Source organism: Pygocentrus nattereri, chromosome 3, assembly GCF_015220715.1.
Source record: "Pygocentrus nattereri isolate fPygNat1 chromosome 3, fPygNat1.pri, whole genome shotgun sequence".
NCBI lineage: Eukaryota > Metazoa > Chordata > Actinopteri > Characiformes > Serrasalmidae > Pygocentrus > Pygocentrus nattereri.
Genome location: NC_051213.1, coordinates 36,117,279 through 36,134,771, shown reverse-complemented (window position 1 = coordinate 36,134,771; position 17,493 = coordinate 36,117,279). Strand labels below are relative to the sequence as shown.

The following is a 17,493-nucleotide window of genomic DNA, read 5'->3' as shown; positions in this document are numbered from 1 at the left end:
TAGCCATATGAGTGCAAAAAAAAAACTATCTGAATTAAATTTACACACAATGTAAACAATAACAGGCATTTTCAAATTATGTCAAAACTGAAAAATGACAAAAGACAGAGATACAAGGTTTTCTTCAGACAGCAGCAATATATATCTAATGTATATATCATATAGATCTTACACAGAGTCAATGGATCCAACTTCTCTGTGATTGTTACTCTTTTGCTATCATTCCATTACATTACATGTTGAGGAGAACTGTAGCTTAGTTAGTTTGTTGCTGCTTTTGTTAGTTTGTTGGTGGGTGATTTATATATAGAGCACTGTCTAGTCTGACAAATTACTGATTAATTTTTGCCATTATCAGCAATGTCTTTTGTAAATGATACTTCAGAATTGTTGTACTCTTGTGATAAACTAATTCACCATATTGCAGTAGCTACAGATAATGTTAATCAAGAGAGCTATGAATGGAATTAGTCTTTTAAAAGCTGTATTTGAATGAGAGGGCAACAGTGGTGGAGTCATAAGAACATACAGTGTATGAACAGCTGGGCTTCACAGTGCAAATAAGCATGATTTAAAGGGTTAAACTGGGAAAATACGTAAACAGTGTTAATCATTTGTCATGTTAACGCATTATTAACACATTAACTCTGACACCACTAAATTTTATATTGATTATTCCTCACACATTTGTCATTTAAAGCTTTTAAATTTAAATTGTCAATATGGAAATAGTAGTACAACAAAATGACAATAAGAATGCTAGAGTTATAAGTTCAATGCACTGATGGTTAGATTTCCTCTACTTTGTCCAAAGTGAGTTGTGTTAGTTGATCTACCTTAGGGTTGATCACTAGATAAGTCACAACCCCATGTTCTTTCAGATAAGGGTCCCGTTCCTGGCCATAGCCGTCCTCCACTTTATATGCCCCATTCAGGTGCTCCAGTGTCACAGAAGTTATGTGAACACGTCTGTTGATTACATGAATAAACAAAAATCAAGTATTACTGCAGTGTGAAATCAACTTTTATTGACAATACAAAAAGAGATGAACTAAGCAATCATACCCTGGTACACCACCAGCCTCCATGTGATTGGCTAGTGTCACATCATGTGACCAGACATCATACTGCCACTTCTGGAGGCCAATGACTCCACAAAGCACGTTGCCAGAGTGAACCCCCACTCGCATGTTAATGTCCACACAGGTGGCGTCTCGCACTTTCCTAAAGGACGAAAGCCCAATGGTTGGTTAGAAACCCTTTCACATGCACACATCTCACCAGCTTTGAACTCACATGCAAACTCCAGAAGCATATGTGACCTTTTGAAATGAGTCTGGCCTTTTGCAATGTTTTTTCAGTTGTTTCCAAGTCCAGGTTGAAATATCAAAAGTGTGCAATGGAGCACAAAGCTAAAGAGAATGGAAAACCATGACCATGTTTATCTGCCTTGTTCCCTACAGGAGTTTTTTTGTTATGCCGTCTAAGGTTAGCTTTAATGCTGAAACAGTAACCCTTCCAAGGAGAAAGGTTACATAGTAAAGAAAAGCTATTCCAGTAAATATTTTTGCAAAGGTCATGGTTAGAAATACCAAATAAGGTCTAAACACGGATAATAGAGTCCAGGCTCACAGCACCCTGCATGAATTCCGAAATTTTTTGTTTGTTATTTATGTAGAAAATATGTGCACTGCAGGCACATTTTATCATAAACACTCACTGGCCACTTTATTTGAAATCTCTACCTTGTAATTCTACTTTGGTGTTGTACAGACTGGTTTGAATTAGCCAAACTCTATCCCCTCACCAACAGTCTGTTTCTGACCACAAAAACTGCACTAGACTGGATATTTTTGGGACATGGACTATATATAATATTAAGTAACAACTTTTTGGTAATAAGTTCAATTTAATAATATGTGATTTCAAATGTGCATTAGTAAGATCCTGCTGGTGTTGGTTCATACATGGGTTCTTTCTTCTCCTTAAATGATGTACACAAAACCAACTCCCCCTTGTGGAGACACTATGGAGACTGCTTAGTCTGCTTGAGACAGTTTCTAAGCCATGTCCACATACTACTGATAAAAGGAGACATTATAGAATTCAGCTAAATATGTCTGTGGGAAATCATGAAGCTTTTTAGAAAAAAACAACTCATCCAGACCAATTTGGTCTGCCTTAGCATAATATCTTATTAATGCCTGTCGTCATTCACTGACTTAAATGTTAAAGGGAATAAAAAACATTCCACATAAACATTATTTAATATCATCATATTATTTACAGTATTAAGCAAGCTGTTTAAAGTTAAATCTCTAGTTTCACATCAATTCTCTTTCCCAACACGCTGATTTGCGTTATGTCAGACGACAATGTCCATTTCATTTACATCATTCCATCACACAGGCCTAGTGGTATATGAACCTTATTAAGTGGCAAGTGAGTAAAAGTCCAAGGTCTACAAGGATGCACAAGCAGCAACAATGTATTTTTAATTACATAGCTGGTAAATGTACATATCGCAATAATGGTACTATTGTCTTATTTCCCCTGCAATATAACTACTGTATCTCAAAATAAGGACTCAGAAACAACTAATCACAGAATTCAAGGCAATAACAATCTTCCACTCTCTCCAAGTTTTCTCTCCATAGCAAATTACCAGCCAGTCAAGTAATATAGAGATATCATTCTGTGGCACTGCGGCTAAACAGGACGATGAGATAAAAACAGGCTGAGTCAGAATGCAGCACCACTCATTTCACATGCACTGACCTCTGTGACCCTCAAGTCATTATCAGGATAGCCAGACATCAAGTTCTACTCAGAACCACAGCTCAGGCCTATCAGGCTTGGACTCTGAGGGACAGGCAGGGACAGGCAGGGACAGCAAGAGCCTTGGGCCACTTGCAGCATTTCCCACCATCTTAACATAATTTTAATTGTATTTAGATATTTGCCACGCACAAGTATTTGCCCATTCTATGCCAAATAAACTACATTAAAATCCCAAACTTGTGTTACAGCTTCTGTCCATAGGAACATGCAACTCTTATATGTGTAGACTTAAGGATGAAAACTCAATAGAAAGCTTCAGTAAATGACCACAAAATGCCCAACATTTATAATATCACATACATAACTGAGTAAAACATTTAAAGTTGACTGATATTTTCAAGTATGTATATATAGTACAATATAAAAGTTAAGGCAATAAGAAAACTATATTTTAAAAACCTATTTATCTGGGCACTAAGTGGGCATTTGCTAAACACAATAATATTCTAAAAATATAGTACTACATATAACAAATAATATATAAAATATATTGTAATATACAGAGATAAAAGTTGCTTTTGCACAGTACTGTATATGTTGCACACTGAACTATACATAAAATATTTGTAAGTGACAGGTTTGGCTAAAAATCACAAACTTTTACACTTACCCCAGATGTAGCTGATCAGCCAAGTCATGTTTGGAATCCAAATGTAGCTTTCATCGGTTTAGCTCTGGAGCTATGAGGCTAATGTAGCTAACAAACACTAGAATACTCCAATAAAAACAACAGACTCTAAAACCTGATTCCCAGAACATATCTCAACTCACTCAAACTGATTTCAAGTTTTCAATGGACACCAAACACAACTTTCTTGATCGACTATATCTGACGCAAGTGGAAAATGAGTAAATTGCATTTTCACTGAACATCCCTTGAACATCAAATAGAGGGACATTACAATGCAAATCAAAGGGACTTACTTGATGGCCTCACACATGTCCAGGCCCATTTTCACACAGTTTTTGGCATGGTTAGGCAACGACTCAGGGAGACCAGACACACAGTAATAGCAGTCCCCAAGAATCTTGATTCTCATACATTCATTTTCCTAAGAAAATTGCAAACATTGGCATCAGTCTCAGCATTAACATTTGGAAGAACAAGCTATTTACTCTACAACACATGTGACATGTTCTGAATTGTGTTTCTGGATCGAGAGAGATTTGTAGAAGCCTACAGGGTCAGAAACATCAGGGAATAAAGCATGAGTCATACTACACCATTACATTGGATTAATATCAAGACCACTGGCGGCTTACCTTGGCAATCTGATCAAATTTGCCAAAAAGCTCATTCAGCATGTGGACCAGCTCTCCAGGAGAGCAGTCGCTGGCCAAGCGAGTGAAGCCAACAATATCAGCATACAAAATACTGAAAGAAAACATCATGTTCTCTTAGAAATAAGGCACAGATTGATAAATACTAAATGTGTGAATTATGTTTGTGTTTGTTTGAGTAAAAGTGTTCTTCAACTTATTATATAACACAGGAAAGATTAAATATTAAAAATTAAATGTTATTGTCCATGCATTTTGTAGGGCTAGCAAAGCCATTATTTTATTCAATGCACTACCAAAGCGACTGTGGTATTTACATTTTATTTTGCACATTTAAAAAGAAGCCACTAGTAAGCATCAGTTAAAACTAGCATAAACAATATCCCCTACTACTTACAACACCTGAATCTACCCATCTCCACTCAGAGAGAAAGATCTTGCTACTCCAAAATGCCACGGTGCATTAGAGTCCTCAAATGCCCCTTGTATAATGCGACACAGTATAACTCACAGAAAATGGGCCACATAAGGAGCATTGGCACTACACTTTGGCCTCTAGTACTTACACTAAGAACAGATGATGTTCTCAAGACTGCACTAACTCAGTGTGACAAATACACTGTCTTCCAAAACCCCTCAATATAAACTAGAACTGAAAGGGGGCTAAAGAAAAGGCTCAGCAAATCAGCTCCAAGGAAGACTGGAGAAAAATACAGACTGCAGGCTCAGTATTTTATCATTCAGTGGAGAAACGCAAACAGAAGTCTACTTTATTTTACTTTAATCAGGGGTGGAAGGTACTTGAGTATTTGTCTTCTTTAATACACTTAGTGAAGCATTATTTTGGAAGATTTGTACTCGAGTACTACTGAAAATTAGCACTTTTACTCAACTACATTTCCATTTGTTACCAATCTCTAAACCCAGGAGAGTTTTCTATTTTTCTCTTGCCAATCAGTTGTGTTCTACTGAATGTGGTCTGAGTTGAGCCTCAGAGGTGAGAGTCTGAGTCGAGATTTGAGTCTGGGGTGCGAGTCTGAGTAAAGTCTTGTGTCTTTGGTAGAGAATTTAAGTTGAGTCTTGTTATTAGCTACTTTACAATGAACAAAAGGGAACTACTGAAACATGGCAAGTTTGACATGGCTTCAAATATCAAGCCTTTCATTATAGAAAACCTTCTGTCTTAAAGACCTGAAGAACTTTACACAGTAAATGCAACATTTAAAGGAAAGAGGCAAGATCGTTTGAAATGGTTGGTCAGTCTGTAGTTTATACAACAATAATAGCCAACCCAGCGGAACCTTTATAAAGTTTTAAAGGAACGTGACCTATAACTTATTAAAACCTCAGCTAGATTAGATGATAGCTTCAGCTAAACTAGCTATCATGCCAGCTAGCACATTTGCCGCTGTTTCAAGTTGGTCCGCTTCTTTCCTTTGAACACTATGCTTACTGTGTGCAATGCTTCAGTCCAGCAGACTAAAGGGTTTGATTGCTATAACGAGAGGCTCTTTACCTAAAGCTTACCTATTGACGCTGCCACTGCTGTAAGCTGCAGAAAAACACACTGCCGTAATGACCATGCATGACCATAGCAAGACGAACCTTAAGTCCTGAGTCAGTCAACTTGTGAGCTAGTCAATATGCATCTCAAGTGCAAGGTGCTAATTTCATTCTTCATTTCTGGTGCATTATGCACCACAAAACAAAGACAACTTCAACTTTATTTATTAAAACATTTATTTTTTACATATTTTATATGTAAATATTGGCTCCACACTGTTATTTGAGAAATATTCTGACACAGTACTCATGTTTTTACTCAAAGTACGTCCTAGTACTTTTCCACTCCTCACTGGCTTTTTAGGTAAGCATAACAAAAGTGAGTCTAGATCAAAAATAATTACATCTTCGATAGTGTTATATTGTGTTATATATTGTTATATAGTGTTAGATTGTGCTATATCCACATTCTCTTTCAGGCGTCCTTCAAGATGCACATAAAAAACCTACATGGAACTTTTCAGTTTGCTCGCAAATTCATTAACATTCAGTTTGTGAGCGAGGGCAAAAATATTCATCCCTGCTTCAGGGTTGTGCGTGAGTGTGTGTGAAAGAGACAGTGAGCACATGGGGGGAGAGAGGTACCTGACATTGGTGTGCCTCTGCACGTAAAGGTTGTGGAAGTTGTTGGTGTTCTCCACCTGGCCAAAGTTAGGGCCTTGGAGCCTTTGAATAATCTCAGCCTTCATTACCCGGGCTATGTGAGCTGGCAGCAGGGACAACAGCAGACGCTCCTAAACACATAAACCAGACAGGCATGCAGTCAGAGGAGACTGAAGTTCCACAACCCTAATCAATTATGCCAACATTAAACTCACAATCACTGATCATATTATTTGCCTTTTTATTCAAAGGCTTTAATATTAGATACTAAATTATCTACAAGGTATTTGTTGTGATCATAGTATCTTCCTTAAAACTGAGTGCTGGTGTGCAAATATGGGGCAAATTTTGAGAGCCAAAATTTATTATAGCATTATTACAGCTTTAATTTGGTAATCATCTACCACTTATTTACCATTCTGGACATGATTCATTTCTTAATTAATTTTTTTTATCAAGCTTTCTTCATATTATTCAAAACCAATGAATTCATGAAGGCAAATATATTTATAAGTACAGTAGCAGCAGGAGTGGGCAATATGGCAGAAATGTCACAAAACTTCAAAACATTATCTCGATATATGATATGATAAGTTTTTCAAGAGCTTGTCTAATAAGCTGCAAAAGAAAAAGGCCCCAATACAGTATATTAAAAAAGTACTATGAATACAATTATTATTTTAAAAAATGTACGTATGGCACTGCACTAAACACAATTAAACAAGGCTAATTATGTAATGAAATGTGGTTATTCAGTGTTCTTTTAGCACTGATAATATCCACTATATCCTCAGAAAAGTATAAGTTTATTATAATTTAAGTTAAACTGTCAATGTTTAATACAAGTGATACAAAATATTACTGCTTTACAGCAGCAATCAAAACATAAAGCAAAGCACGTCCTCATTCAGATTTAAAATGCAAAGCACACACTAAAAAAGTCTACAGGTGCTTTGTTAATAATTTAGTGAGGAAGAGGAGCCCTCTGGACATTAGTCCCGATATATATTTGCGCACATTACAGCAGAACAGTTTTGAACAAATTAGACAGTGTGATTTTTCACAAAAGATGCTTTGAGAGAGGGTAAATTTATATGTGTTAAAGGCAAAAGCTGATACCTTCTCCAGGTACACACTGAGTCAGAGTCAAATTCATGCTCAGAGTAACTGCCAGAAGCCATCATTATGCATAACTGTATAATTGAGTTACATACTGGACTTTTTTCAGTAATGAAACTGAGAGCACCTCTTTCAATATCTAATTTAGCTCCTCTATTAATTATGTAAATTTGTCTAATCTGATGCTACAGAGCCTGTTTGGCAGCTATGGTGGTTCATTTCTCTGCTTAGTGTTATTTGAATGTTCTCATATACTAGGTGAGGTAGATTTGTGTCTAATAATTATTAGCAAGTGAAATTCATTTTAACTTCAAAACTATTTATTACCAGCAACCAAAATAACAAATCTATTAATCTTTTCCATTTGATGCCTTTTGAATTAACTGGCATTTAGCTTCAGGAACAGTACTGTGCAAAATTCAGAGACTTCTTCAGTCAAAATGACCATTTTGTACAAGTTATTCATTTTTAATTAATTTAACACATATATAATATCAATTTTTTCAGTCCTTTATTATAGCTTCCATTCTTTTTAGAAGACTTGCCTAGAAGTCTACCAGGTCTTGCATGGTTGTTGGGAGTCCCATTTTCTGGGACTGTTTTTTTTACTCCAGATTTGAAAAATCCGATTTCTACACTCATTTTACTTTTGCTTTCTCTAACTCCTCAGAACTATCTCCTGAAAAACCTTGTATTTAAAGGCTGTTTAGAATGGAATTTACATAAATGAAGGGTGGTCTCTGACTTTAGCAAAGTACTGTATGTGGAACGACAGGCTAATTAGAACAATAAATTATGCAGTAAATATTTATGATGCAATGGATGAAATCTTAAAAATAGGCAGCAAACAGACCATCAAAAGGGCAAGACGTGCAGCATATGAATTCTGTTTTAGCTAGAACAGAAAACAACAGCAGAGCTATTGCTCTGAGAGACAAGCCTGAGCAGCCGGCTGTGGCCATGCCAATCCATCACCCGCTGCCTAAGAGGATGTTCCTGGGAGGTTAATCCAGACGAGAGGATTGAGGCGCTGTATGACCTCTTGTGGAGAACAGTTGGGTGGAAGGCAGCCAATTTGCCAGCAGCTGTCTCTAAATCTCACAGTAAAAGCAGCAAAGAGTTTTACTCGCTACTGTCTCAGCCCGAGCCACTGTGAGAGGCCACCAGACGAGCATCATGGGGTTGGCGGTTTCAAACCATTTTAAGCTTTAGAATGCTCATCTCTGGATGGGCACTGATGCATTTTTAATATACCTACTCTCTCTGACTCTAAAACTATGTATTCATCACCAGTAGAACATTTCTACCAGAAAAAGAATGATTTAATGCATTCTGTGGATCCAAAAACAGACATCGGGTATAATGCTGACTCTTGATTTAGTGATTTAGTTTCAAGCTACAGGAGGTGAGGCAGTAGATGTTACTAGACTTCAAACTAGCTAAATTGGCTACTTCTCCAAACAGGATTCCTGAAGAACAACATCTGGATGTTGATAGCTTGATTGATTCCTATAAAAGTACAACTAAATGTGTTCGAAATACAATACAGTCTTCAGACAGGGAAGCTAGCAGAGAGAGCAGCGGCAGCCAAGGATAGCAACACATATAAGTGGCAGATGCTGTTTTTCTGCTTCTCACCAATGTCTACAGAGAAGGAATCTGTTTGCTGCAGAGAATTTAATTTTAACGTCTTAGTAGCTCTCGCCTTCAGAGTAAAACAAGTTGTTACTGACTGTGCACAGAACTGTACTTGTCCATGAAATACAGACTACTGTTATAGCATCAAATACATGTAGCACAGACAGACAAATTTATGCCTATACAGAGTGGAACATCTGTCTTGCTGCTATTAAAGTTAGTCATCCAGTAAGCTGCAATAGTTTGCAGAAAATCAGTGTAAGTCATTTGCTCACCTCATACTTGTTTTATCAGTGTTTGACATGCTGATGGGGGGCAATTATCACCAAATCTTTTACTTTACAAAAACACAGATTAATTGGCGGCTCCTTTTAGTTAATGTCTACTGACAACCAGAACGGCCTGACTGAAGTAACAATTACTGTCTGCCTAAAATATTGACTGCATACCATCACATTTAAATATCTATCCTGCAGTGTCTGGGTATTTCAGGTTTAAATTGCCTGCAACCACCCAAACTTTAGATGTCCCCTGGTAAATGATGATAAATGACTAAACTCATTTTCACGTTCTTGTAACCTTTGTGCTGCAGCATGGCACAAAAGGGCAGCATTGTTGTCATGACTAAGGCATCATGACTAATAGTTATCAAGACTGCAAAACCAACTCATACTGTTCACTTTCAGTTCCTTTGTAAACATGTCATTTTTAAGTGTTGGGGCTTTACCCAGGAGTGTCCAGGTAGTTGGTTGGCACATTGCATTGTGTAAGTTTTACTGAACTGGTTTAAAGTCAGAGCTTTAAATGAATTATGGACTATTAATGGAAAACTAAATGATTCAACATTACATTTTGTCACTACCTAAACAGTAATAACATGACCAAAACGTCACCAAATGTTTCAGAAGTGACTGATAAAGTAGTGACAATTTTTGCTCTATTTGAACTCAAAAAGGCTAATCAGTACATGACTAGCAAACACAGCTTTGAGCAGCTGCGCACACATAAGACCATAATAATTATATTAAACCACAATGCAGGTTTACTGCACACAATACGTGTTTTGTACTGCTCTAAAATGCTGATGTGGGGCAAAAATAAGGCTCCATCTACAGGTTAAAACTGTTTTGTCAGTGACATGAGAACACGGTACAGCATTTTCTAAACATTTTGGCACAATGAAACTTATAAACTTTACTTTAAAAGAACAATAATTAGTATTAATACCCTATAAATAATGATTTTGAATATATTTAGATTATTACTCTCTCAATTTATTCCTTGGATTTAAATGCATCATAACATAATCCTTGTAAATATCTAAGGTCTGAATACTCTGTTGTGAGGCTGCAGTTTAATCCAGTAGAATGCTCCATATAGGACTTTCCCTCTCAATGTGCAAAATACCTGCAAAAAATTGTTGCCTCCATCTTGCCCTATCCACTGCCTCCTCTACTTTTACACCAACCATCTCCATGTCCACCTTCACTACATCCATAAACCTTCTCTGAGGTCTACCTCTTCTCCTTCTACCCGGCAGCTCCATCTCCAACATTCTTTGACCAATATATCCACTATTCCTCCTCAACACATGTCCAAACCATCTCAACCTGGCCTCTCTGGCTTTATCTCCAAACTGCTCCACCTTCACCGTCCCTCTGATCTGCTCATTTCTAATCTTATCCATCCTTGTCACTCCCAACGAAAATCTCAGCATCTTCATCTCCGCCACCTCCAGCTAAGCCTCCTGTCTTTTAGACAGAGCCACAGTCTTCAAACCATACATCATAGCAGGACGCACTACTGTCCTGTAAACCTTCCCTTTCACTCTTGCTGCTATCCTTCTGTCACACATCAGCCCTGACACCCGTCTCCACCCACTCCATCCTGCCTGCACCCTCTTCTTCACCTCTTTTCTACACTGTCCATTGCTCTGGATGGTTGACCCAAGATATTTGAAGTCATCCACCTTTACGACCTCTACTCCTTGCATCTTCACCTTTCCACCTGCCTCCCTCTCATTCACACACATGTATTCCGTCTTGTCTCTATTGACATTCATTCCTCTCCTCTCCAGTGAAAACCTCCACCTCTCCAGATTCTCTTCCACCTGCTCTCTACTCTCACCACAGATTACAATGTCATCTACAAACATCATGGTCCATGGAGCCTCCTGCCTGACCTCATCTGTCAACCTTTCCATCACCATTGCAAACAAGAACGGGCTCAAAGCTGATCCCTGATGTAACTCTACCTTCACCTTGAAACCATTTGTCACTCCACTTTTCTTAGCTGCCTTCTTCTTCTGAATACTCTCCTGGAATTCCTCATTCCACCACCAACTTTCCTTGTCTTCTTTCCTCTGACCAGACGAAACACCCAACACATTTTTGCCAGTTTCTCTCACCACCTTAGCTGTAGTTTCTCAGTCCTCAGGTAATAACCCTCTATCCAATGCTTGACACAAAAAACTAAAAAGAAATTTTGGGATGTATTGTGTACAAACACACAGTCTTGATGGGGATATAGTGTGTTCAATAACTGTGTGTTCATTAGTCGCCATTCCCACAAGTATAAGAGACCATGTTTTTTTCTCTCCTTTTCCATACATACAAATATATATATATATATATATATATATATATATATATATATATATATATATATATATAAAACATAAAGGGAACACTTAAACAACACAATATAACTCCAAGTAAATCAAACTTCTGTGAAATCAAACGGTCCACTTAGGAAGCAACACTGATTGACAATCAATTTCACAGCTGTTGTGCAAATGGAAGAGACAACAGGTGGAAATTATTGGCAATTAGTAAGACACACTCAATAAAGGAGTGGTTCTGCAGGTGGGGACCACAGACCACTTCTCAGTACCTTTCTGCTTTCTGGCTGATGTTTTGGTCACTTTTGAATGTTGGTGGTGCTTTCACATTCGTGGTAGCATGAGACGGACTCTACAACCCACACAAGTGGCTCAGGTAGTGCAGTTCATCCAGGATGGCACGTCAATGCGAGCTGTGGCAAGAAGGTTTGCTGTGTCTGTCAGCGTAGTGTCCAGAGGCTGGAGGCGCTACCAGGAGACAGGCCAGTACACCAGGAGACGTGGAGGAGGCCGTAGGAGGGCAACAACCCAGCAGCAGGACCGCTACCTCCCCCTTTGTGCAAGGAGGAACAGGAGGAGCACTGCCAGAGCCCTGCAAAATGACCTCCAGCAGACCACAAATGCGCATGTGTCTGCACAAACGGTTAGAAACCGACTCCATGAGGATGGTATGAGGGCCCGACGTCCACAGATGGGGGTTGTGCTCACAGCCCAACACCGTGCAGGACGCTTGGCATTTGCCAGAGAACACCAGGATTGGCAAATTCTCCACTGGCACCCTGTGCTCTTCACAGATTCACAGGTTCACACTGAGCACATGTGACAGACGTGACAGAGTCTGGAGATGCCGTGGAGAGCGATCTGCTGCCTGCAACATCCTTCAGCATGACCGGTTTGCCCAGGCATTGTAGGGAGGTCATACAGGCATGTGGAGGCCACACACAATACTGAGCCTCATTTTGACTTGTTTTAAGGACATCACATCAAAGTTGGATCAGCCTGTACTGTGTTTTTCCACTTGAATTTTGTGTGTGACTCCAAATCCAGGCCTCCATTGGTTAATAAATTAGATTTTTGTGTGATTTTGTTGTCAGCACATTCAACTTTGTACAGAACAAAGTATTCAATGAGAATATTTCATTCATTCAGATCTCAGATGTGTTATTTGAGTGTTCCCTTTATTTTTTTGAGCAGTGTGTGTGTATGTATATATATATATATATATATATATATATATATATATATATATATATATATATATATATATATATATACATACATACATATATATATACATATATATACACACACACACACACATTTTAATATACTCATTTATATTTACAGTATATATTTTTATTTACTTTAAGGCCTTACTGCATACATTCAGTTATTATTCTTATAGCTAGTTATTATTATGAACTACTGGATCACAAATCATCACAAACCAGATGGTTGCTTTTTTGGCACCCTGAGAGGATTTAATGACTTCACACCAGAGGACTTGAGATTCTAAAGCAGGGGTGTCCTGCTTTATATCTTATCTTGTATCTTATCTGCTAAAGCGTGGTGTGACTGCAGGTTTTACTTTCAAACAGGACCTGATTCTTGTTTAAATTAGTTCTTAGGTCTCAGTCTTCCAAAAACTGATCAGGTGTCATACTGCTTTGTTTGAACGAAAAATTTATCCACACTGGCTCTTTACAGATAAATTTGAAGACTCCTGTTCTATAGTCTCACTACATCCTCTGTCATTACACCCTGCAGCACAAGTTGCTGCACGAGATTCCAGTCGGTCTCCTCTATCTTTAGCCTCATGTAGGTGTTATATTGTGATGTTTATTCATTTATTTAACCATTAGTCACACTGACCTTTAAACGCATGACCCAAATGGCAAGCAAGGAATAACTTTTGTAAAGTTGGTCAACAAAACATTTTGATGGAAAATGAAGACTTCAAAGCTGCTCTCCATGCTGGTAAAGAGGTAATATGGGTAACAAGTCATAAAAAACAAAAAATCAGTCCTCTACACTGTTGGAAAGTCAGCTGTACTTTTACAAAAGTATTCTGTAGCATGCTGTAAAATGAAGATAATAATGTGAGGGTGTTATTACAACTAGAACAGAGAAATTGTGTGCTGGGAAGACCCTTCAGCAGCCATTAAATGTCTTTAACATTTCATAAGAACCCTCAAGCTACACAGCCAAGCTGAAGAACCCAGATTTACTAGTCTATATTCACCAAACTCAACAGAATTTAGTTTATTCAAAAGCTAACTTTATTTCAGAGGTTCTTATATGCTCTAAGTAAACATACTGCCCATATTTTCAGCCATAATGTCTACCAATCACAACTTCACATATTCAAATAAACTTCACAATCAAGTACTCAGCTCCACTGGACTTCTAATGGACCTGGGAACAGACTCTCATTGAGAATAGACTCTTTACTTAAGGTCGGTAAGAAATTCAATGCAAGAGTCCTACCCAACAATGCAAGGCTGCTCTTCCATCTGTTCTTTCAAAAATAAACTGAAATTATTCAGCCTCCACGTCATAGTATCTGCTCTATCCTGTAGCTTCTCTATGATTTTGAAAGTGAAATATGAAACTGCTTTCCTAATGGTCTCTTATTGATGCTCTTGAAAGCTACCATAAATTTAGGAAAGATGCTACATCAATAAAACATTATTCTTTCCCTTTCCGAAATCACCCAAACAGTAAGTGCAATATTAAGCTGACCACATTATGTTTCAAGTTACTTTGCCTGTGTCCTGATTCAAACTCAAGCATAATGTGTTCAGTAAAAAGTTTAAGTTCATTCATCCAAAATAGGACACTGGCCTTCAATGATAGCTCTCTGCAGTTGAAACAGGACTAATATGGTTTAAAATGTACAGTCTAAAAGATAAATGCTTTAAAAAAATATATTTTTAAATTTAATTTTCAGTCATACATAATGTGAAAACAGCTGTTCATCCTTCAGGTTGTCTTTCTTTATCCATTTTTATACTGTCCATGCTCGCCCACGCATGGCTAATGACTTGAATAACTCACAGTCAGAATTAATTGCAGCTCAGTGAACACATTCAAATGCATCCACACCAATGAGAGACTTTCATGCGCGATACAGATAACACCTAAACCTTTTAACACTTCATTTCAACGAGCAGCCTAGGGTGTTAAAGGGGTAAAAGGTGAATGGCACAGAACCTGCTGGCGCTTCTCAAACTCCAGCTTGATGGGGGACTTTATGCAGTTGCAGGTGTCATGGTACGTCTGCTTAAGAGCCAGCTCCATCAGGTGCTTGTGGTAAGCTCCTGCCATGTTCCCACAGATGAAAATGATGATATTGGCCAAAATCTGTAAAAGAAGTGAAAACACAACAGGGCCTCATGAGAAGTTCATATATAAAATATGCACTGACTGTGCAGTCTGATTGGTTGAGAAGTGTTCTAATGATGATTGGTCTTCACTTTTGTCTTGTGCCTCTAACCAAATCACAGTCGTTAGGCTTGTGATATTGTGTAATATACTACTATCTGATTGTATCCCTTAGCAATTGCCAATACTATCATGGGGTGAAAACATGTTTCTGATCAAAACTTCAGGTGTAATAAATCGCATGTTTAAAGCCTATAGATCACTTCTTGTTCAAATACTAAAACCATGTGATTTAGCCTAAAACTACTTTTATTGTAGCTATGCTTTTTTATGTTTTTACTAACTGATGTAAAATCTTTTATTTCTCAGTTCATGTTTTGTGAAGGAATCCATTTTGTGTACAGACAACACATAAGAACTGATGCGAACATTATATATAAAAAGAAAACATATTGAAAGAAAACAGACACTTCCTTACTTCTTCACTCTTTCACACTTTTGTGCATCTTAAAGCATATGATGGTGTGTTATCATTTAAGTCATTGAACTGAATGACAATCACAATAGATAGGCAGATAATAGATAGACTACTGTTAATCGGCTCAAGTTTAACAACCATGATTTTATTTGTGATAACACACTTCTTTTAATATTCTAATGCTCAAATAACCAGATATAATAACCTGTTAAAAACACAACTGCATTTCAGATTTGAAGGTAAAGGTTTTTCTTTCTCACAACACAGAATGACCTCTTTCAGTTGAAGTGTTGACCCAATGGCTGGCTGTTTTATGTTCCTTACAGCTGAGCAATAATGCTACCACTGAACTGAAATGTTTGCCTCAGTTTTGTTTCACATTTACCTCACCTCTACTTGTGTTTTTCACTAGCGGTATTGAAATTAAGCTACTTCAGAACCAATTTCTTTGACAGGCCTGCAAGTCCCTGTTATTGATGCAGCATGTGTTCTTATTTTCTGATCCACCAGAAAAAATCTCTCGACAACAACTGTAGGAATAACAAAAAAGAAAAAACATGTCTGGACAAAAAATCTTTGCCATTTGGTCAGACAGGCCACTTAAGTGCAGTTCAAGTATCCAAGTGAACTTTACTCCACATCATCAATCTGTACAGCGTGTTCACGCAAGCACTTGCTTTCCAAGTCAAAACAATTTCATCGGGAGCTATTCGTAGACCACCGTTCACACACACCAAAATAACTTTTTCAATTCGCTGTCTAAAGCTCAGAATCTCCAAGGATGACTATTTCTGACCAGAGAACGACAATCCAATCAAGTGCTCAGCTGGAAGAGAGAGTGTGGTTATTGCAGTCAGAGTAAGCAGCACTGAAAAAGAGCCTCCATTCCCTGCCTCTTCTCTGCCCAGTTGCCTTTTCTTCACTCTTTCATGCTCCTTCGTTCAATTACCGTCCCAGCACTGAAAGGCTGTATCCCTGATTTCCCTCTGTCTTTTATCTAAGCCTCTGCTTTGTCCCTTTTTTCAGCCACACTTTTCAGAACGACTGCTAGCAGAGTGCAGAGCTTCAAAGGCTTGATTCTTCCATGTTTTTTTTTTAATTACTCTCAACCATTCATTTCATTTGGGTCCCCAGGAAAGAGTGTCAGACTCAGATTGGCAGTCCCACTCGGAGCTATGAAAACAGCCTGACATGGTTAGGAGGGAACTGATGAGTCACTCACAGTGAAGGGAAGGTACAACAATAGCAGGCGTCTTGCTGTGACTGACTGACGTGGACCCAATATTATGTGACTCAAACACGCACGGCGCTCACACATTGATTTGCCATCACTGCGAATGAGTCTTTGTGACTTTAAAGTGTTGAGCTGTACCTGCCAGCATTTCACTGTCAGAAAGTGCACATGAGCAAATACAAATCCAATAGCATCTCGTGATTAAAAATCTATAGCAACTCTCTATGGCTGTCACGATTCACTGGCTAAGCTTGTTTACTTGATTGAGAAGAATCAGTGGCTGACACGTCCCTGAAGTGACTAGTTGGCAATTTGCACAACAATAATGTTTCTCTTACAGTAAGAAATAAACTGATGGATACCATTTATATTCATTCTTCTCCACAGAGTGTAACTGACTGACTTGTAGTGACTGTCTTTTTTCCCCCCAACAACCATTTTAGATTTTTTTCTACCCATCACAAGCCAAAACACAGCTTTATCCAGTATACTGATTCTTCTGTTTGACAAGAAATATTACAGTATTTCCGTAGACCATGGGAAAAGTCCAAGGCATTCGGGTAAGGAGTTTCATGAGGTCACAGACTAATTCAGTTGGACACACCAAAAGTCCACGGAAGGCTCCACTTCAAAGGGATGGCCTTTTTATTTTCTGAGGAAAGGACAGCCTGGGGAGTCATTACTGAAGCACTATGCATGAATATTTTACCACTAGAGGCAGTAGAAAGGAAG

At 38.1% G+C, this 17,493-nt stretch overlaps 1 protein-coding gene across 1 annotated transcript in view; it reads right to left on the bottom strand.

Moving 5' to 3' along the window:
- Positions 1–17,493, bottom strand: part of adcy2a (adenylate cyclase 2a) — a 149,279-nt gene that overhangs the window by 23,995 nt on the left and 107,791 nt on the right. Inside the window, exons 4-9 of the mRNA XM_017700855.2 lie at positions 14,879–15,028; positions 6,271–6,419; positions 4,105–4,216; positions 3,766–3,893; positions 1,066–1,224; positions 837–969 (exon numbers count right to left, since the gene is read on the bottom strand). Of these exons, the coding sequence (XP_017556344.1) occupies positions 837–969; positions 1,066–1,224; positions 3,766–3,893; positions 4,105–4,216; positions 6,271–6,419; positions 14,879–15,028 (831 nt within the window). The remainder of the gene's footprint in view (positions 1–836; positions 970–1,065; positions 1,225–3,765; positions 3,894–4,104; positions 4,217–6,270; positions 6,420–14,878; positions 15,029–17,493) is intronic.